The 21,908-nt window shown below is 58.8% G+C and overlaps 1 protein-coding gene across 2 annotated transcripts in view; it reads left to right on the top strand.

Annotated features, from left to right (window-relative positions):
- Positions 1–21,908, top strand: part of AGO2 (argonaute RISC catalytic component 2) — an 88,038-nt gene that overhangs the window by 43,779 nt on the left and 22,351 nt on the right. For both annotated transcript variants that reach the window (XR_005649308.1, XM_039845910.1), the window contains exons 3-13: positions 4,740–4,860; positions 9,940–10,121; positions 11,488–11,624; positions 12,419–12,553; positions 13,250–13,337; positions 14,752–14,899; positions 15,692–15,811; positions 15,979–16,101; positions 17,401–17,534; positions 19,177–19,361; positions 20,622–20,781. Coding sequence is in view for 1 of the 2 variants with exons in the window: in XM_039845910.1 (XP_039701844.1) it covers positions 4,740–4,860; positions 9,940–10,121; positions 11,488–11,624; positions 12,419–12,553; positions 13,250–13,337; positions 14,752–14,899; positions 15,692–15,811; positions 15,979–16,101; positions 17,401–17,534; positions 19,177–19,361; positions 20,622–20,781 (1,533 nt within the window). In the remaining variant the exon portion in view is untranslated. The remainder of the gene's footprint in view (positions 1–4,739; positions 4,861–9,939; positions 10,122–11,487; positions 11,625–12,418; positions 12,554–13,249; positions 13,338–14,751; positions 14,900–15,691; positions 15,812–15,978; positions 16,102–17,400; positions 17,535–19,176; positions 19,362–20,621; positions 20,782–21,908) is intronic.

Genomic DNA, 21,908 nt, shown 5'->3' with positions numbered 1-21,908 from the left:
GGGCGGGGCCTCTGCCTTTGGAAGCAGCTGTCATCCTGCCATTAAATTCGTGCATCTGAGTCCTGTTTGCACATGATACAGGCGATGGCACCTTCAGCCCCACGAAAGTGGGCCGCCCAGGCCTGGGGCGGGGTACGGCTGGCGGCGAGGTGTTCTCTTGGCCGTGGGGTGGCTGGGGTTGTCCACCCCTGGCCACCAGAGCAGGATTGCTTTTTCATCCATGGGGTGGGTCCTAGTTATGCTGACTGGACAGCCTCCTCCTCCGAACCAGCACCGACTGAGGCCCTGGTGTGCCAGGCTGCCTGGTGCTGGGTGCTCCTGGCGGGTAGGACCGGACTCTTGTCCCGAAGACCCTGTTACGGGTGTGAGCGGACAGCACGCGTTCGTGTGGACAGGTGTTCCCTGTGGCATGGGCTGCATTTCATTGCTCTGAATACTAGACGCCTAGTTGCCTCAACTCCAGTGTTTGAAAAGTCTGCTCTGTCCTCTCTCTCCTGCGACTTCTGTCCCAGTTAAAATGCCCGGGCGCCCACGTGTCTTTCCTGGGCTCTCGATTCTGTTCCCAGGTCTCCTTGTCCATCCTGGCTCCAGCACGTCGTCTGTCACTGCGGCCTTTACACGTCCGCCCCGGGGGTGTACTGCTGGCCTCCGCCCGACTTATTTCCAAGTACAGTTTAGAATTGGTTTATTAGGTTCCATCAAATAAAAATAAACCCCTCTGGATCTCTTTTTTGGGACTGAAAGAATGGATTTGTTTGGGAGAATTGAATGTTATGGTCCACGAATGTGGTATGTTAGTTGGTTGTTCTGTTTTCAGCATCTTATGGCGTTTCCAGCTCCCAAATAAAAGATCGGTGTATGTCGCTTGGAGCTAGTTGTCCCCTGTCCCTGGGTCCCTGCCCGTTTAGCTCCAGGTAAAGCCATCCCTCGCCGTTGTCTTTATGACAACACCAGACTGGGTGTAAGCAGGATGCTTTGGTTTGGCTGCTCCTCTCCAGCCTCAGGGGAGGGGGTGCCATTGGGGTGAGGCTCGCCCAGAAACTGGGAGGAGAGAGGGGAGGTTAATGGCCATTGATCCTGACAACGTGAATACATCACAAGTGACTTACTGATACTAGGTTGCATTATGTAACAAGATAATTTAAATCTGTGTTTCCAGACGTGACCGTCCCGTGTGGCCAGACCACTCAGGAATTCCTCTGCTGTTATATCAGAGTGGCCACGACCCATGACTTCTCATAGGGGAAGGAGGAAACTTAACTCCATGTTTACTGCTAGAAACCAAAGCTTCGTGGGGAATCTCAACTTTATAGAGGCTGAGAGGATGGGGACATCAGGCACACCTGTCTACCTGGTTTTCCAGCCTCTTCCCTCATTCCATTTCTGCATGACACTGAGCTTCCCGGGGCGTTCTTACTGAAGTCGGTTTATTTGATGGTTGACTTTGCCATTCTGGGCTCTTCGTCCTTAAGTGTCCCTCTGCTTCGCCTGTCCCCGAGGGCATATAATGAACAAGAGAGCGAATGAATCAAGACTTACTACCCGGGGTAGTATGTGCGTTTGTTCAAGAAATATTTATGGGGAATCCGCCGTCTGCGGGACCCTGGAGTTACACAGAGAAAAAGGCAAGGAGTCTGTCTTCCGGAAGCTTCCAGTGTTCCTCTGTAGGTTCGTCTGGGCTTTTAACAGACCCGGTCGTACCGTCCACCTACTATGGCAGGCTTTTCTTCTTCACAGCCCTCTCCCCGCCCTTCCCCTGCTGTGGTGACTGGCCTGCGGCCCAGCAGCCGACAGACGGGGCCCAGGAGCTGCTCTTTCATTTAAGAGCGGTTCCTTCTGTTCCTCGTTGGCAAATTTCAAATAAATCGTGAATGGGTGTTGAATTTTATGAATGCTTTTTCCCCCCTACTCTTTTGAGATGATCCTAATTTTAAAAACTTTTTTACATTTCATTTTTGAAATACAAATCAACGTTATTGAGATACAATTACATGCAAAACACATCCATTTTAAGTGTATGGTTACGAATTTTAAAAAATGTCTGCATCCTTGTGACGCTCATTGACACTGAGGTGATAATCAAGGCGTAGAACATTCCGAGGGTCCAAAAACTTTCGTGCCCCTTTACAGTTGACCCTCGCTGTGGGTCCCCTGCCCCGTGGCATCCGCTGACGTGCCTTCTGTCAGCGTAGATTGGTTTTTGCCTATTAGAAAATTTCATATAAATGGAATCATGCAGTAAGTACTGCTTTATATCTGGCGTCTTTCCCTGAGCTGTTTTTAAAATACAGCCATCATGTTGCCTGTACTAGTAATTCATCAATAGAATAAAAGTATTCCCTTGGAATGTTGTACCATAATTTGTTCACCAGTTAATGGACATTTGAGTTGCTTCCAGTCTGGGACTATCATAAACATTTGTATACAAGTGTTGATATGGTTACGTGTCTTCATTTCTTTGGGGTAATTATCAGGTATTGTTAGATGGTGCGGTGTGTATACATTGACCTTTATAAGAGATGGCCAAACTGTTTTTCCCCGTAAGCGGTTGTGTCATTTGCCATTCCCAGCAGCAATGTGTGAGAGCTAACTGTCCTCATGCCCTTTTGCCAACCCTTGGTATGGCAGGTCTCTAATGTCAGCCATTCTAGCAGGTGTGGGGTGACGTTTTGTGGTTTCTTAGCATTTCCCTGATGACTAATACTGAGCATCTTTTCATGGGCTTATTAGCCATTTGTGTATCTTTTTTTGCGAAGTATCATTTTAAATCTTTTACCTGTTTTTAAAAATAGGTGTGTTTTATTGGGTCGTAAGCTTTTTTTATATGTATGTATTATGCATGCAAGTCCTTTATCAGGTATATATGTGGCTTTCAAATATTTTCCCTCAGTCAGTGGTTTGCCCTTGTCATAGTGATATCTTTTAAAGAGTAAAAGCTTTTCATTTTGATGAAGTGCACGTTATCATTGTTTTATTTTACAGTTGATACTGTCTGTGTTCTAAGAAATCTTTGTCTGTCCTGGGGTTCATGAAGATTTTTCTCTTTCGTTTTCTTCCAGAAGTTTTATAGCTTTAGCTTTTACTTTTAGGTCTGAAATTTGTTCCACGTCAATTACTTTTATGTGTTAAACCAGACCTTCCATCCCTGGTGTCTGCCCAGCGCTGACACATTGTATTGTTTTCAACACGGTGCTGGATTCCGTGCGTTACTTTGTTTCCGCATCTGTGTTTGCAAGTGAGACTGGTCCATGATCACCTTGTCAGGTTTCACCATAAAGGTTTCGCTAGCCTCGTGAAACGAGCAGGGCGCGCGCCCTCCTAACTCTCTTCCTGATAAGTTTGAGTTGGCTGGGCGACTGGTTCTTTGAGCCTGGCTGGGAATCCCCGGCAGCGCCGCTTGGACCTTGAGTTAATTGTGAAGTCTTGACCGTAAAGACGAGGTCCATGAAGCTTGGGGGGCGGCATGTCTCAGGCGGCCCAGGGTAGCGTGTGGCGACGCAGGTGAGCTCGTCAGGAACGACAGAGACCAGAGATGGGAGTGGGAGGTCTTTGGGGCTTTACGCCTCCTGGGGCTGTGGTCTCCCCGTCGGTGTTAGAGGCGTGTGGCACCGTCGAAGGTGTTTGGAGAGACCGCGTCTGCCCCAGGGACTCCCAGGCTGTGGCGTTTGGGCAGGATCAGTGGGGCCCTGGAGTCTCACCGCTTGTGACGAGCACGGTTGAAGGTTTGCTGGGCAAAGCCAGTTTGAACAAGGGGAGCCTGCCTCAGCCCGCTCCCCGATCTGGGGAAGGGATGGATGGGGTGAATTCCGGAGGTTGCTTCCTCAAAGTCGCCCGAGGCTCCGCCCTGAGGAGGAGCCCTTACAGCGGGCTGGGCTCAGAGCTCACCCCCTGGGCGGTCCGTCAGATGGCCGCCCCCCCCCCGTCCCCTCTGTCCCTGCTGCCAGGACCCGTCTCTTCCTCTTTACCACAGACGTGAGCTTTGTTTCCTGATGATGACAGATTCTGCGTCCCTGACTCCAGGTTTTCCTTATAAGGACCCCGGCCGGGCAAGCACCATGGCCCTTCTTGTCTGTGCTTTAGTAGGCGCCATGTGTGGAGAGAGGCAGGCGTTTGGTGAGTCGAATGGAAATGCCTCAGCCGCTGTCCCTCGCCCCGAAATGCTGGCCGAGCTGTGTGCCACATGGGCTCTCGCACAGAGACACTCGGCGCTGAGGAGTGGCCGTGCCGCCCCTCCAGCTACAGGACAGTCAGCCGTCCCTGGTCATCTGCAGAGCGCTCGCTTCTGCGTGCCCCTGCCAAGCCGGGCAGGCTGGCCAGGGTGGGCCGGGAGGGGATGAGCGCAGGGGCAGAGCAGTGTCTTTAGGCTCGCGGGGAGTCTGCCGCCGCGATGCCTGAGGAGCAGACAGCACCCAGGTCTCAGTGACAAACGACATGCACCGATGGACACGCATTCCCTACGGGGGGCTGTGCTGTGACTGGAGTCCCAGCCCCGCTAGCCCCTTCCTCCACCCCGGGGACTTCTGGGAGGCTCTGTCCTCGGGGAAGATGGTCTCCAGCGTTTGCGTGGAGAGAGGAACGCGCCTGCACCCACTGAAGGTTCTAGTTTGCTTCTTTACAGAAGGAAGTTGGAAGTCACCTTACTAAAAAGAGCCACAAGTCTTGTAAAATTGCCCATCATCTGGCGCAGGAGAATGTGTTTGACGTTCTGACATTCTGCTCAAACTCTTCTCTCGTTCCAGGGAAATAGTGGAGCACATGGTCCAGCACTTTAAAACACAGATCTTTGGGGACCGGAAGCCAGTGTTTGATGGAAGAAAGAATCTCTACACGGCGATGCCCCTTCCGATTGGGAGGGAGAAGGTAAGATTGTGGGGGGCCGGGACGGGGTCGGTGGGCGCGTCACCCTGTGCTCACTGAGACACCATCCAGGGCCCTGAAGGCCATCGTGCCCCCCGACCCCCATCCGCCTAGGAAGGGAGGCGCCCGCTGGCCCTGCGCTCCACCCCGAGACCCGCGAGGTCTGCTTTCTGTGGTGGCGGGTGAGGGTCTGTGGCCACACGGGAGGATGTCTGAAGCCACTCAGCGTTTAAGTGTACAGCACAGACAGGCGTCCGTGCCACACGCCATCACCCAGCGGGAGCCTGCTGGACCCGTGGGGGTGGCGGGGACCTGGGGAAAAGCACGTCACGTGTACGTGGGCCCGTGTGACCACAGCAGTGAAGCGAAGCTGACGGGCGGTAGCCAGTGACGCACCTGAAACAACCGTCATGACAGTCAGTCACCTTGGGAGTGGAACGGTGGTTGTATTAAAGTGCCACCTTTCGTCGTTATTCTTATCGTGGCTTTATTTAAAATGTAATACAACTTCTGCCCAGAATTCGTCACCTCTTGGCCCATCTTTCAGCAGATGGGCTGCTGCTCCGGAGTGATTGTGGGTGTTGTTTACAAGAGCAGAGGCTCAGCTCAGGAATAATCTATACGCACACTTAAAAGACAAAAAGTACCTACCCCAGTGAGGACAGAAAAGCTGGGTCCCTTAGAGGGCAACCCACACAGTCAGCTTCCTGAACCCCGGGTCGCCGAGAAGGAGCTCGGAGCTTAGAGGGTCTCAGACTGCTGTCTGGTGACCTGCACGGTCTCTGTAGGCGTTCGGTTTTTGCTTTTGCATTTTTGTGCTAATCTTAAGAAGCCTACGCTCCTTTCGCCCGTCTGGATGGCCAGCAGGTGGTTTTGGCGCCCAGCGGTCCAGCTCGGAATTGCTAGGCTCTGATAAGCGTTGAGTTCTGACGGAGGGCTGACGGCAGGCGGCCGTGGTAACGGCTCCATACTGAGGGCTCCCTGGGTGATTCTCAGAGGTGGCGCTGGCGCCCGGCTGGGCACTGCCTGGCCCAGGGCGACTGACGTCGGCGTTCCGAGTCGGAGGGAGTGGCGGGACCATGCCCCGGTGGGCCGAGCAGGGTCGGTTGCCCCTTGCAAGGTAGCATGCTGTGCATTTAGAATCGATAAAGCTTGGTGTTGAATTTGTGCGTTTGTTTTTGTTTAAAGTTTGTGTAAGAAAGAGAAGCATAAGGAGTCTGTCGACAGTTTCCTCCGTACAGGTTTATAATCGGGCAGGAGGAGGGGCGTGGGAGGCAGTGCGGTACCCCCATCTGAGACGCGTTGCTGTGGACGGTGACAGACAGCACAGCTCGCGGGCTGAAGCAGAGCTCATTGCAGTCCTGGCTCCGCCCTTACTTGTGGTGGCACCTCGGGCCGGCCAGGCCGCCTCGCCCTGCCAGCCACAGCGGCCGCACCTGTAAGACGCGGAGCTCGCGTAGAAACGACCTCCCAGGTCTCCGCGCCAGCGGAACGAGCGTGCGCACCCCAAGGCGAGTGTCTCCACCTTACAAGTGTCCTGTGGCCCTGGGCCTCTGTCACGTGCAGGGGCTGATTCAGGGTCCGAGGCGTCTGCATCTCTAACCAGTGGTCCCGTCAGACTTGGAGTCGCCAGCATCTCGTACTTCACTGCGTCTGGGGTGTAGTGCGCACTCGGCAGGTGCTGCTGGTTGCTGTTACTGGGCTGAGGGGCCCGCAGCTCGCCCTAACCTCAGTGTTTCTGGCGTGCCCGATGCCACAGTAGCCTTCTCTAGGTGCCGCCCAGCACCTAGTGGGCGCCTTGTGTCTCGTAAGTTTAATCCCAACCGTCCTTGTCCTGTTTTCAGGTGATCTTAGAGCACCTGCCCAGAGCCACAGCGTTTGGTGACCGGGGGGTCTCCTGATTGCAGACCACTCCTGCCATTCATTCTTAAGGTTCTGTCAAATATTCGTGACACACGGAAATGGACCCCTTCCGTCTGAGAGCTGGAATGGGGTGTTACCTCTTTCCTGGTTCCGTGCACTCATATCTTGTGGCCAAGTGCCACCATTTTTTTTGTTTTGTTTTATGTTTGCTCTTTTTCTATAAAGTTTTGCTTTTTTTTTTTTGGTATTCTGGGCACTTCTGTAGTAAGAGGGAAAATCCTGTAGTGTTGTGTTAACTATGTGTCTGCCAGCGGCCGGATGGGGGCTGCAGGTGGCTCTTGTCCAGGTCTGTGCACTCTCTCAGAGTGTCCTGTGTCCCACAGCCCTTACTCAAGGAAGGCGCCCCTTGTCATCTGCTCTTAAGCCGTCCTCCTGGAATCCTAGCCCACCCGCCTGATTCCAGCCCCTGTGTGGAAGGAGAGGTCCCTCCCCTTAGGGCTGAGAGTCCACCCAGGCCAATGCCTCGCTTCTCAGACTGGGAGGCAGAGGAGGCTGCACACGTTGCTCAGGACTTTGGATGTAACGGCTAGGTCTGTTTTAGCAGTGACACGATGGGATTCGCGAGACCGGAGCCCTGGGCCTTCACTCACGCCCCGAGCCTGCAGTTTCCTGGGCGGCAGCCTCTCTTCGTTTATTCGGGGAGGGCGTGAGCGTCTCCTCCTTAGAAGAAGGTGGCACATTAGGCCAGATGTGCAGTGCAACTTGAATTAGTAAAGCCGCTGCACGGGAGGCATTCGCCGTGGGGGAGGTGGCCTTGCACGAAGCCCACTGCCTGGCTCCCCTCCCTGTTCACCCCTCTGCCCTGGATTGGGCCACAGGTACCAAGGTGGTGACGCTTCTGCACTTGGAGGGTCAGGAGGTTTGAGGATAGGAAGGAGGGGAGGGCAGGAATGGGGGGCGCAGGGAGCCATCCGTGGGGACCCCCCCTTGGGTGGTGTGCAGGTAGAGGGTCCGCTCAGTCTGTCTGTTCTCATTTGGGGCTAAACCTGCTGGCTTTTGGAGCTGAGTGTCCCTCCAGTGACGCCGCGTTTGTCAAGGTACCTTGGAGCCAACCAGCCCATTGAAGGCAGGTGTCACCTAAACCTAACGGAGCAGCCACTTCCTGTACCTGCTGGTGTTACCTGCCAAGGGTGACGCTGAATTCCCAGCACACCTCTTAAGTGTGCTGGCGCGGCTGTGTTTTCCTTCCTGGATAACTTGGAGGGGCGACGCTTCCATTTTTGAGATTCATTGCTGTGCAAATCATAGAAGGCTTCAGCTGTCAGCTCTCTGTGTATATCTGAAACAAGATGTTACGTGCGCATCCCCTTCTGCAAAGGGCCCATAACGTGGAGCCTGGCGGTGCCTCACGACCAGCCCCACGCTGACGGTGGCAGCCCCAGGGCCCTGCCCCACGCTCACTCCTTCCTTAGGGACAGATGGCAGTGAGTTTACGGGGCCTTGGCCTGCACGGCAGCCACGTTTTAGACAGGAAGCCCCCATTGGAGACGCAGATGCATCTGTGCTCCTGGCCCGCACTCAGCCTCCCGTGTCCCTCATGGCGTGGCTTCCTGTCCGCGTCCTAGCCGTGTGGTGGCAGCAAACCAGGACGCTTCTCATTGCAGGTCTGTCACCTGGTGACTTTCACACAAAGGGACTCGAGCGCGTGGCTTAGGCCTGTGCAGGGTGATCCTCACAGCGGTCAGCGTTCTCTAGGCCCCGGATCAGTGCTGTTTGCCAGTAATTCGGTCGTCCGTGCTCAGAAGACGCCAGTGTAGTGTCCCGTGTCACGGGTGCTGGCAGCCTCGGTTGGCACAGTGTTCCGTGAGGTGGGCGGGCTACCCTCCCGTCCCACAAGTGCACACGGGGAGCCCGGTGGAGCCACGTGCCTGTGGGCAGACTGTAGGAGGTGACAGGGCTGGGAGCCCCACGTCCTGGGTACCCCCAGTCAGTGCCCTTTGGGTGCTGTGTCCCTGGGACCAAGAGCTTCAGGCTGTTTGGAGACAAATGTCTTGGTGCGTGGACCGACACCGCCGGCCAGCAGCCCAGGCAGACACGCAGACTGTTCTCAGCCTTGTGTCACAGCCGAAGCCCAGCGTCAGCCTGCCCCACGGGGTGTGACATTTCTGCCAAAATCACCATTGTCCCTAAGCTGTTAGATGCCTGCACCAGTCAGCCTCTCGAGACACCGTGTCTGGCGGGAACGTTGTAGATCCTGGAGCTTATTCTCTTCCCTTTTTATGGGGGCCAAGAAGGGACTGGACTAGAATCTAGTTAAAAATATGAGGACCTTTTACTAAAGGAAAACACCCCCCTCCGAATCCTGCCTCGGTTCGGGTAGAGGGGCTTGCGAAGGGTGGCGTCAGCCGGCGTCACCTCGGCCCTCAGGCTCGCCACGTGCTCCTGGGCCGAGGGGCGCCTGCTGTGGAGTTGGCCCGGCGTTCTGCGGCCACCTGTTCCAGGTCCTTGGGGTACCGTTTCAGAACAGGTGGGACCACTTGCTCCCTCCTCTGCTGCCACCCTGAGGTCCCACATTCTTCTTTCACAGACGACCGTCTTCCCACGTTTGACTGGGAACGCGTTTGCTCAGACAGAAAGGTCGAGGGGATGGCAGGGTGCACGCCCATCCGCTCCCAGAGCTGTCAGCGTTTCGCTGTCTGTCTGTCTTATCACATGTCTGTTGAGAAGACTGTTTGTTCGTGATTCAGTCACGGCAGAACTAGCTTGGACTCTTAATGGGCCCAGAAGTTGGGGACCCCCAGACCCACTGCAGCTTTCTCAATGCCACTGGGGAGGACGGCCCAGGCCCCCCACGAGCTGCCACGCCTCCTTCCTTTGCCGGGGAGCAGCCTCAGCATGACCATGTCCCCTCCCTGGGCCCCGCCCCGCCACCCGGGCCAAGTAGCACGACCCCCCTTTGGCCTCGCCTCCTCGGGAAGACCTGTCTCACCACTTGCCTTGCCCGTGGCCACTGGCACGGCGTCAGGCACAGAGTGAGCACTAGACACACGTGGATGGAGAAGTCCCCAGTCCTTCCTGACACTGTGCCCGTGCATGTGCAGGGCGTGCACACGCCCACACGTGTGTGCCCGGATGCAGGACTGAGTTTCCCACTCTGGGGGTGTTCTGGAAGCTGAGCCCCTGGGGAGCGTGAATGACCGTGTGCTTCGCCCCTCACAGGTGGAGCTGGAGGTCACGCTGCCGGGTGAGGGGAAAGACCGCATCTTCAAGGTGTCCATCAAGTGGGTGTCCTGCGTGAGCCTGCAGGCGTTACACGATGCACTTTCGGGGCGGCTGCCCAGCGTCCCCTTTGAGACGATCCAGGCCCTGGACGTGGTCATGAGGCATCTGCCGTCCATGAGGTGAGGGCCGTTCACGAGGCGGGGCCGTCCAGAGAGCGAGGAGCGTCTGCTCTGACCCTGGCGTTACCTGGAGAACACGGATGCTCCATCCAAGGACGAGCTGGGCCCGGGGTTGGGGTGACGGTTGTGCAGGTGTTTCTGTAATGAGGGTAATGGCAGGGCCAACGTGGGGAGAGAACGTAGTGCGGCCTCTGTCGCCTTCGCACAGGGGCCGGTGGCAGGGGACCGACGTTCCAGCTCTCCCACCATGCGGGGGCCTTTCAGGGCTGGAGATCACACAGATGCTTCCGACTTCTGTGTTCATCTGTGGGGTCGCTGTCTTGCCACAGACCGCCACGTCCGAACTTGCTGGGACGGAGGGTAGGTGATGCTCTAATGGCTCATCATCTTCATGCTAAACTATCCCAATACCGACCAAAACTCTGAGGTTTGCGGGGAGAGCGCGGCTGCCTGTGTCCCTTCGTGAGTGTGAGAAGGGCCCCCGAAGCACTGCGCCTGGTTTTAAAGGGGACCCTGGTGGTCTCGGTCTTCAGACTTGGGTGGCGATGACTGAATACAGAGCAGGCCACCCCTCCTGGCAGAGTCTGCCCTTCCTCACCCTCCCCGGGCCCCCAGCACATAACCTGTTACCACTCGGAACTGTTGATGGCAGGAAGGCGGCAGACGCAACAAGAAAAATCTAGAAGAATGTTTGCCAAAGTGTTGAATACATTTGAGGGAGTAGCACAGATTACTGTGATTTTTATTTTCTGGATTCTTTTGAATGAGTTACTGTGTTTCTTTTCTAATCAGGAGGGAAGTCTGCTTTCATTCTGGGAAAATAACAGAAAAAGAGGCAGGATCAGTAAGGTCGGGCGAGTGAGTAGGGCCGTGTACCCCAGCTGGTCGACGGTGCCACCGGCAGCCGGCACACGTCACTGCTTCAGTGACACGTCTCCTGTCCGGAATCCTTAGCGGCGTCGCGTCCCGGTGACCAGGCACTGTCCGTGCCACTGCACTGGGGGACGCGCCCGCCGCTCGCAGGGGGTCTCTGGCTCACAGCCGACCGACCCTCAGTGACAGTCCCCCCAAGGGGGCGTGAGCCACCTCAGGCTGGGGGGGACCCGGCTCACACGAGAAGGCTCCCTGTGCCTCCACCCTGTGTGTAGCATTGAAGCGTCTCTCGCTGTCCCTGCGTCGAGGTCGTGTGTCCCCAAGTCTGCGCTGCGCACAGCGTCCCTCCGAGTCCAGCATGGGCGTGGGCGGAGGGGTGTCTGACGACCGCACGGAGCGGAGGCGGGACGGCCCGCGCGAGCCTGCTTGATGGACACGGACAGACAGCGGCCTGGGCTGCCCGGCTGCCTTCCACACGGGTCTCTCTCCGCAGGTACACCCCCGTGGGCCGCTCCTTCTTCACCGCGTCCGAGGGCTGCTCCAACCCCCTGGGTGGGGGCCGAGAAGTGTGGTTTGGCTTCCATCAGTCCGTCCGGCCTTCTCTTTGGAAAATGATGCTAAATATCGACGGTAAGTGTGGCCCGGTTGTGTGCGGCGGAGCCGGGGCTGGCTGGGGGGCCAGGACCTGGGGAGGGCCAGCTCCGAGCACGGCCCGCACCTGAGCCGAGGTGCCGCGGCTCCCCTGGCGTGCCTCACCTGAGCGTCCTGTCAGGGCAGTGGTCCTGGGTAGAGCAGCGAGCCCCCCGCAGGGCCACTGCAGCGGTTGTGGGGACAGCCTGGGGTGTCTGACAGCCCCGGAGGCTGCACGGGTGTCCGCTGGGCGGGATCGGGTTTTTTGGGGTGGTGAGTGGACGTCCCCCTCACCTTTCATGTGCGTCCTCTGCCTGGTTAGTGTGAGCACAGGTCGCCCGGTCTGTGGCTTTCTGGATCCTTCAGGTTGGGGGTCACTGCCCTTCTTGGGGGACTCGCGTTCTCTCTGTTGGGGCACCAGGGGCATGATAAACCTCAGATCTAGGCCAGACACCCAAGCCGTACGGGTATCGCGCTCTGTTGGGTGTTTTCCAGACCTGGCTTTCATCACAGAGCTAGGCTCTAGACTCCGCCGGCCTCTCGCTGTTGCCCCTGACCAGAGGGGGTGTCAGGCAGCCCGTGACCGGGTGGGACCCGCCCCTCCCCCACCCCGGCTCTGTCTTACCTCCCAGGCCCCAAGGTGAACTCGATGGAGAGTGAGGACGGAGCCAGGTGCGCTCCTCCCCCGGCCCGCGGCGGGCGCCCCGGAGCCGTCGGTGCTCGGCCGTGTCGGGGGCACCGTCGGGCCGCCCCGGCTCACGCTTCTCTTCCGTTGCTCCCTTTCCCATCTCCAGTCTCAGCAACCGCGTTTTATAAGGCACAGCCAGTAATCGAGTTTGTGTGTGAAGTTTTGGATTTTAAAAGTATTGAAGAACAACAAAAACCTCTGACAGATTCCCAAAGGGTCAAGTTTACCAAAGAAATCAAAGGTTAGTAACTGCCCGCGGCTTCTGGGGTCCTGCTACTGCCGCACTTCCTGAGTCTTGGGGTGCGGCAGAGTCACTGTCAGACGCGTTAGCTCGGAGGCGGGTCGCCCCCGATCAGAGCGTCCTAAGCGAGCGGCTTTCTGTGTGGGGTGAGGCGCGGGTGGTGGCCAGGTGACGTCACCGCCGTCAGTCGGCACCCGAGGGCAGCGGCAAGGTGGGGGTGTCTCTCGACCTCGTAGATGGCGGTGTGCCTCCTCCCCGCGCTCACCCCTGGCCCCGTCACACCCACCCCGCCTGACCGCCACCCGAGCAAAGTGCCCTGGCCTGGGCCTTCTGCCCGTCGGCAGAGAACTGGCAGGTGCCCATCGCTCTACGGCCCCCTGCACCTGTCCCTTCTCGAGGGCGTTTTAAAGGCCATCGGCGGTGCTCCTGCTAAAAATAATCCCAAAGGAGGCACAGAGAGCCGTGGTGGCAGCCACCGGCTTCCAGGCTGAGCCCACATTGTCCTCGTCTCTTTAAGAACAGTGTCCCGACTGTGGCCTTGCATCCTGATGGGTGACACGGGGCCAGCCCGGGTGTCACCCTCCCCCAGCTGCTCCAGAACGCCCTGACGTTCTGGACGTCGGGACGGTCAGGAGGTGGGCCTGGACCCCAGGCCAGGTGGGTTGGTCGCTGAAGCGCGCTGTCCTGTGTCGCCAGGTCTGAAGGTGGAGATCACGCACTGCGGGCAGATGAAGAGGAAGTACCGCGTCTGCAACGTGACCCGGAGGCCCGCCAGCCACCAAACGTAACCGCCGCCCCCCGCCGCTGTCACTCCGGCCCTCAGGGTCATTGGGCGCCCCGCCTCGGGGACGCCGACTCTTGGGGAAAGGATGATCCCATCCAGTTTTTAGGATCCCAGAACTACTCCTGGAGCTCAGTGGATCCCAGACTCTGCCTGAGACGGGACGGGGGGCCCGCCTGCGTGGCCGGGCTGGGGGCGCCCTGTCGCCTTCCCCTGGGTGATACTGGGGAGACGGTCCTTTTGTCTTTAGTCCTCGAGGCTGGGCCAGCGCTGGGGGGTGGCAGGGCGTCAGCGGGCGCTGCCGGATTCGCAGGCCCGGCGGGACCTGCCGCCTGTGCCGGGCGCTCTGCCCCGAGAACACTCGGCGGCGGTGCTGGCGGCTGTAGTGTTTACCCCGAGATAACTCGGGGATCAAAGTCCTGACTTCACCCCCAAAGTTTGCCACAGGATATCTCGCTTTCGTTCCTGTTTTCACGTTGCTCTAGGACAGCGATAGTCTTTGAAAACAAATGACGTCGTTTCTGTCGATGACATTCTGTGTTTAGTAATTTAGTTGCTGAACGTGGCAAGCCCTACGCAATGTCAGATGAACACTGGGGGCGAGCCACGCTGTTTTTCTGAATGGGAAACGAGTTAATGGTTCGACGTGCAAGTCCACGTCATCACTGGCCACAAGGACTCAGGGCCGTCTCGGGCTGTGTGTTCGTTTCGGGGAGAAGTGACGAACTTGGCCCCGGGGCCCCGGGGACACGTGCTTGTTTATTTCACGGTCATTCCATGGACCATGCCTGGTCGGTCACTGGGCACTGGAGACACAGGCTGTCCAGAGCCCGCGGAGCAGGAGGGCGAGACAAGCCTGCCCCCTGGTGCCGTGCCCGCTCAGAGGCCCGCCCACCCGCCCCGCCCGTGCAGGCCACCCGGTGCTGTCCCCTCCCTGCGCACTGGCCTCCCCCGCCCGGCCCACCCGCATGTGGCCGCCGTGCTGTGCAGACCCAGCTCCTGCTTCCTCCCCCACCCGGGGAGGCTTCGGGCCCTTCGGGGTGGGCGCACGGAGCACTTGGCTGGTGGACGGCGGGGAGCCATACACCTTTCTTTCTGGATTCGGCTTCATTTACCCCAAATGTCTTACACATGCTAGGTGCAGTGCGTCGTGTGATGACTGCATATTATAGGTGTGTGGGTATCTTTTATCTTCCAAGAGATAAAATGAAAGATAAGGAGCTCGGGAATATTTCAGGTGACCCAGAGGACATATCCGATTTGGGCCCCCGGGAGGGACTTTGAAGTTTTGCCCCCAGGCTTCACCCCTCCCCGCTCCTTCCGCCCTGAGAAGGAGGCCGCAGGTGAGCGGGCCCTGCCGCCTGTCCCCACGGGCCCTGGGGTCCTCTGGGCCTGAGCCAGCTCTTTGATCCCCTAGGTTCCCACTGCAGCAGGAGAGCGGGCAGACGGTGGAGTGCACGGTGGCCCAGTACTTCAAGGACAGGCACAAGCTGGCCCTGCGCTATCCCCACCTGCCATGTCTGCAGGTCGGACAGGAGCAGAAGCACACCTACCTGCCCCTGGAGGCAAGTCCTGCCTCCTGCATGCCCCTCCGGGTGGGTCGCAGGACTTCCACGGGCAGGGCCCCCTCGGCACGCCAGGTCCAAACTCACCCCTGCCACCGCGGGAGCTCGACAGGCCGATGGATATCGTCACACCTCAGTTTCCCCGGCGATAAGTCGGGTTTGGGCAGCTTCTCCTAGGATCACGTGGAGACCGTGAGCGTGTGTCATCCCTGGCACACGGGAGAAAGTACACGGTTTCTTTGATTTCTTGTCTAAAATTCACTTCTGGTTTGAAAAAGGCTTGCCGAGGGAAAGATCAAATGCTGAACTGACACAGGAGTTTTAACTCTTTTCTGTTAGTTTTGAACTCTGAGCACTTGTCCCGTTAGCCCGGTACCTGGGGCCTGGGTCTGGTTTTCCCGTGCCGTGGCCCTGAAGGTGGGCTTCGTTCGCATCGGCAGGCTCTGCATTCCCAGCTCCCAAAGACACAGAGCCCCGCGAGACCCAGCTGTGGGAGGTGGTGCCGCCCGTGTGGGTGGCGGTTTCTAGGCCCCCCATGTGGGTGGGGGACTCCAGGCTGTGCTTTCTTGTGCCAGGGCGAGTCCCCTTTGGGTTCATGTCCCACTGGGTATACTCGGGGGCTTTCCGTTGTCAGGCGCAGGACCCCTGAGCAGCTCGTGCAGGCGCGCCCTTCCTGGCGGGTGTCAGGGACCGTCGGTGTTCGTGCGGCGCGTGAGGAGTGACTGTGTCGCAGGCAGAGCCGGTGCCCGCTCCCCCGGCACTGGCGCTGACGCCTGTGCGTCCTCCTCGCAGGTCTGTAACATCGTGGCGGGACAGAGATGTATAAAAAAGCTGACCGACAATCAGACCTCAACCATGATCCGAGCGACGGCCAGGTCGGCGCCCGATCGGCAGGAAGAGATTAGCAAGCTGGTGAGTGGCACGTCCTTGGGGCCAGTGCTAGGGAGGGCACGCCCTTGGGGATCCTACGCAGGGTGCCCCAGGCAGGGGCCCCCCTCCCCGATGCTTTGGACAGACACGTCTTCTGGGAGGAAGCCGACTGCCCCTGACTCTGTGCCTTTCTTTTTCCCTCTTTCAAGATGAGAAGTGCAAGTTTCAACACGGATCCGTACGTCCGGGAATTTGGAATCATGGTCAAAGACGAGATGACAGATGTCACGGGGCGGGTCCTGCAGCCTCCCTCCATCCTCTACGGGGGCCGGGTACGGTCAGGGCTGGGCCGGGCGAGCGCTTGGTGGGCATTCGGGGTGTGCGTCCACAGGTCCATGGCAGAGCAGACGCAGACGACACCCCTTCCAGGTTGGAGCCACCCCCAGAGGGGTGGACCAACCGTGATTCAGTCTGGGTCTCGTGAGAGTCTTGGGGCTCCATAGGGGACTGCGTTTCTTTGGCCCTTTTTGAAATTTTTCAGAATTATTTTCTATCTTTCAAAAGGTAATTTTTAGTAGGCCGTCAAAATTTGGAAAGCATCATCGTTTGTTGTCGGCCGGTGATGAATTATTTCCCAGGAGCTTACGCTGCTTTTCTGTGGCTTAGCTTTGTGTTTGAGGTGCTTGGTGGCAGACACAGCCGTTCGTTAGTCACCTGGGGGGTCTGTTTTTGCCCTTTGACCCACTAGCTTTTATCAGTACTTAACTCGGAGGTGTCCTGACCACTGCGCCCTGCAGAGCTCATGGAAAAGGCCTCCCCTGGCCTGCTGGTGGCTGCACAGCCCAGCATCTGGGGTGGGGAAGGGGCAGGGCTGGGCCCCCAGCTCCCAAGGTCGAGGTCAAGGTCGCTGGGTCCATCTGCAAACGTGGGGGAAGCAGTGCTCTACTTACTTTTGTCCTTAGGGCCTATAGCAAGGTTTAGTGTGGTTCCGTTTGTAGGATTTTTTCCTCCTTATTTCAAAACACAAGTTTTTGTTTTGTTTGTTTTTGTACTGTTTCAAAGTTCAAATGGTACAGAAGAATTATAGGAAGAGGTCTCTTTTTCCCTAGCTCTCGGGTGCTCCCCAGGAAGTAATCAGTGTTATATTTTTCCTTTGTAAAATTGCCCAGGGATGACTCACATGTTTTTTTCACCTCTTCTTATGCAAATAGCACGTTAAATACACTTTCGTGCCTTGCCTTTTTTTTTTTTACGTAATATTTTCCTGGGAGCTCATGGAGATCTTGGGGATGGTGTCCTGTGTTTTTTAACTGTCGTGCACCGTTCCTTTTGTATGGGTGCCCCGCCCCGTCCTGGTCGGTGGGTGCGGGGGTCACTCATCCACCCATCCATCCTCCATTCACCTCTCGTCCGACTGTCCATCCATCCACCCATCCATCCCGCTGTCCGTCACGTGTCTATCTTCCGTCCACCCACCTGTTCCTCCTGAATCCGTTTGTCCATCCGTCCTCCATCCTGCAAACACCTAGGGGCCACCTGCTCAGGGGACCAACAGCAGTAGGCGCAGGAACAAAATCCAAGGTCAGAGAACTGTTCCCACTTTCTCACTCTAGACATCTTGCCATTTGCAGAATAAAGCGATCGCCACCCCCGTACAGGGCGTCTGGGACATGAGGAACAAGCAGTTTCACACGGGCATTGAGATCAAGGTGTGGGCCATTGCCTGCTTCGCCCCCCAGCGCCAGTGCACGGAGGTCCACCTCAAGTAAGCCTGCCTGCGGGACACGTGTCCCGGATGGGCAGGGTTGGGGCCTGCTGGGAAGGCCCGCCATTCGTGGGGCTGGGGGCTGGGGCACGGGGCCTCGGCGTGGATGGCAGGGGCAGGCAGCCTTTCCCTGTCAGGGAGCAGCACCCCAGGGGACGTGGGCACCTCCATGCCACTTCGACTTCCCGCCCCCTCGTTGGAGGGAGTGTGGAGAAAGAAGCCGCATCGATCAGATAAGACACAAAATAGCGAAGGAATAGGGAGCTTAAAAATTAGAGGCAGAAGAGAAAATTGGATTCAGTGACCTAAACTTAGTTTTTGAAGCTGTAGCTTCACTTTTCTGTAAGTTACTGAAGAGAAAGCGAAGCCCGGTCGAGGAAGAGCTTCACGGAGAAACGGGAGAGTGAGAGTTTCTCCGGTCCCCGTCGGGAGTGATTAAACATCGCCGCCAGCAGCCGGGCCGAGGGGCCGAGGCTTTGGTTCGCTCTGTTCCGGGCTTGCGCCCCTCCCCGCCCTTGCCGCCCAGGTGCGGGGCCGACCGTGCCGGAAGCCCTCGCCACGCAGCAGGCCCAGCCTGGGCAGCTCTGTGCCTGACAGACCCCCAGCGAAAGGAAGGCTTTTGCTTCTCACCTCTCTCAAGTGGAGGCAGGAGGGGAAACGGCCCGTGAATTCTGATTCTGAGAGGCCGCAGCTCTCAGAAAGTTCTCAGGGTCCAGTGTCTACGGCGAGAGGCGTCTATGGGAGCCTGCCCTGGCCCGTGCTCCACAGAGCCCACCGCAGCTTGGAGTCTGGACCCTGGGTTCCCCCCCAACCCCACTCCGCGCCGTGTTCTGTCCTGGGCCCGTTCATTCCCTCTGTGTCTGGAGCTAGGTGGTCCCCAGGTGGATTCTGTGTAGATGTAATGCAGGTGTGGGCACGTACATCTCTCTAACTGCACTGCTGTGTGGGAGACGGAGCACTAACTGGCCAGGTGGGACCGGCGTGTCCTTCCCCTTACTGTAGAAGGGGACGTTATTTTTACTCCCAAGCTTAAAATAGAGGCCGTTGATCTGTCCCCCGCCCGCCCCTGGCTGCACAGGGCCTGTCGGCGGCAGCTGCGGGTGCTCCTCTAGCTTGGGTGGTTTTGTTTTCTGCCACGATTATGTCATCCGAGTCTCCAAGTTGTACACACGAGAATAACTGGGGAGAAGAGTCCACGGGGACAGTCAGCTGACAGTTTCCCTCTGACAGTGCTCGGCATTCACGGAGCGACTGCGCCGGGTGTGTCTGGACAGACCTCAGGGCAGCCCGGCCTGCCCAGTGGGCGGCAGTGGCTCCGTGCGTGGCTTTAGGTCGCGTCGCTCTGCACTGGGGGTGTCACAGCTGCTGAGCCAACACGGGTGCAGCTGGCAGTCTCTGCTCTGTTGTGGCACAGTGTCCACAAGTGTCTTTCTAGTAACCTACATGTACGCTTTGCACACGTAACCCTTTCCGTGAGTTGACGTGTTGACGCGGCTTTGTCCAGGACTTAAATTTAGACTGTGCTCGATGAAATCGGTTCTGGGTTGGTGCTGTGAACGCTGTGCCCGCTGCTGAGGACCGCTGGCCGGGCTCGCTTCGTGGCACCCGCAGTGCACTCAGGGTCACGAACCTGCTCTTCCAGGTCCTTCACAGAGCAGCTCAGAAAGATCTCGCGAGACGCCGGGATGCCCATCCAGGGCCAGCCGTGCTTCTGCAAATACGCACAGGGCGCGGACAGCGTGGAGCCCATGTTCAGGCACCTGAAGAACACGTACGCCGGCCTCCAGCTGGTGGTGGTCATCCTGCCGGGCAAGACCCCTGTTTACGGTAGGCCTCTGGCCGGGCCGCCGGCCCTCGGAAGCTGCCGTTGCCTCCGTGCGTGGTCCCTGTGGCCTGGCCCCCTTCGCTTTGCCACACGGAGGCAGTGCCCCTTCCTGGCCCACCCATGCGCTAGGAACACCAGGGCGGCTTCTGATCACGGCCGAGCAGATGCTCAGGCCGCCCGCGCAGTCCTGTCTGAGGCCGCCGTTCCTGGAGGCCAGCGTGGCTGTGGTTGTCCACCGCCCGGCACGGGTGTTGGCTGGGTGCGGACAGTCGTCCGGCATACACGGGGCCGTCACCAGCTCTTGCCATGACCTGATCTTCCACGTGTGATCACTGGGCGCAGCTCAGAATTCTCTGGAAGTTCACTAGAGCCCTTTCTGCCGGGGTATTCAGCTCGGGTTTACCAGGCCCTGGGCTGGTGTTCGGGCTGTCCCCAGGCCGGCGGGGGTGCCATGCAGACAGGTGGCTGCAGCACAGGCGGTGTGTGCTGCTCGAGGTCTGCTGAAGGCCAGGGCTCCTGATGGGGCAGGCTCTGGGGACGGGGCCCTGTGAGGCGTGGGCGCCGTGGGCAAAGTCAGACTTGGCCGGGTGGGTCCCCGGACATGGAGACAAGTGCTCCCCCAGCCACTTACGGATCCAGAAGCGAAGGAACGAGGATGTCATCAGGCCTCTCCTATCACTCCCCCGGGAGCCACCCGTCCCCAGGCCTGCCCAGGGAGCAGGTGCCAGTTGCCTCATGGAAGAGCCAGAAATAGAGAGTGTGGGCCCAGCTCGCTCTTTGATGTCGGGCCGGCCGTGGCCGAGGGCGTGCGGGGTTCCAGTGTGTTTATTTTTAACTCCTCGAGCACTCGCTCTTGGCTGCGGGCACTGTGGCGGGAGGTGGTGCTCTTCGCCAGGAGTGCCAGGCCCTGGGTCCCGGCCGGGCTTGCCCGCACCGCCTGCCGTCCGGATTGGCCCCTGAAATGGTCCTCACTCCTTCATGACGAGTGGGCCACGCCCGCCCGGCCTCCGGCCTGAGTTGGGTGAGGCTTCCGCAGGCCGGCAGATGGGCCAGCGCAGACCCGCCTCTCCTCGCCTGCCAGGCACCGTCTTGCTTGGGCTCGGCTACCGGCAGGGCGGGCAGAAAGGCCCAGCGTGGCGGCTGTGGGCGCTCGCATGCGTTCGATCGCCTCTGCAGTTTCCGCCGGGGCGGGTGGGGTGTGAGGGCCAGCTCGGGGGCGTGCCAGCGAGGACTGTCCCACATGCGCCTTGTGTGCTCCACAGCCGAGGTCAAGCGCGTGGGGGACACGGTGCTGGGGATGGCCACGCAGTGTGTGCAGATGAAGAACGTGCAGCGGACCACGCCGCAGACGCTGTCCAACCTCTGCTTGAAGATCAACGTCAAGCTGGGGGGCGTGAACAACATCCTGCTGCCCCAGGGGAGGTAAGGCCGCCCCTCCCGCCTCGCATGCCGCGCGCACCGTGTGATTCCGTGGGGTGACGCTGTTCCCTGGGGAGGGTCCACTGAACTTATTAGGAGGCAGCGTGGTCAAGCGGAAAGGACTTGAATGTGGTCTGATAGCCGTGACCTCGGGTTCTGGTCCTGCTGGGAGGGGTCATCAGACGCGCCCCGTCCCGGGGGTGAACAGGACCTGTCGAGGGCAGGTGGTCGCCGGAGACACCTGCGCTCAGTCGGCTGGTTGTGTGTGCGCCGAGCGCCCCTGTGGGCCTGGAGTTGGGGCCACAGCGGTGACTCCCTCGGGCAGGCGGCGGCCACCGAAGGTTCGTGAGTGCAGTGCGCTCCAGGTGCAGCGGGGCCACGGGCCTCTGTTATCCCCGGGACGTCTGGTGGCAGGGGTGTGGGGCACCCGGAAATGAGGGTGTTTGAGTCGGAGACACAGGGCTGGCTGACGGGTTGAGTTTTGCTGTGAGCGGAAGAGGAGAATTCGGGGTGTGTCCGGGGCCCCCTGTTCCTGGGCTTGTGGGGAGAGGAGCCAGCCCCTTGGGTAAGGGGGCCCAGGGGATGCATGGTGACCTCTGTCGGCCCTCAAGGGAAAACAGGAGGTCGGTGTTGGGGTTGTAGGTTTAGGGGTCCATGGTGCAGAGGTGGTGTTTAAAGCCACGAGGTTGGCGAGGCTCGTCGGGGGAGGGTGTAGACAGGAGGGAAATCCCAGCCCTCCCCAGGGAGTCTGGGGTTAAAAGGTTGTGGGGTGAGGAACCAGCAATGGAGCCTGGGAAGAAGGGAGAGAGGGGTGGGTCTTGGACCCCGGAGGTGGCGTGTTCTGTGTCACGTGGTGCTGCTGGGCCCAGTCTGATGAGGTCTGAGGCTGGACCTCGGACAACACGGACGTCGCTGGTGACCTTGCACGGAGAAGTCTGGTTGCCATGGCAGCGTGGAGCCTGGTTGGAGGCTGAGCCCTGGGAGGCAGTGAGTGGTTCAGCTAATTCCGGGAGCGTTGCCACGAGGTGCTCCCCAGGCCACTGAGACGAGGAGGCGGAGGGAGGAGAGCAGCGTCCACGGGCTGGGGCTGTGTGGCCTGTCGGGGGCCGTCTGGTGGGCGGGGCCGTGTG

Source organism: Pteropus medius, unplaced genomic scaffold (assembly GCF_902729225.1).
Source record: "Pteropus medius unplaced genomic scaffold, Ma_sr-lr_union100, whole genome shotgun sequence".
NCBI lineage: Eukaryota > Metazoa > Chordata > Mammalia > Chiroptera > Pteropodidae > Pteropus > Pteropus medius.
This window is presented reverse-complemented; position numbering and strand designations above follow the sequence as displayed.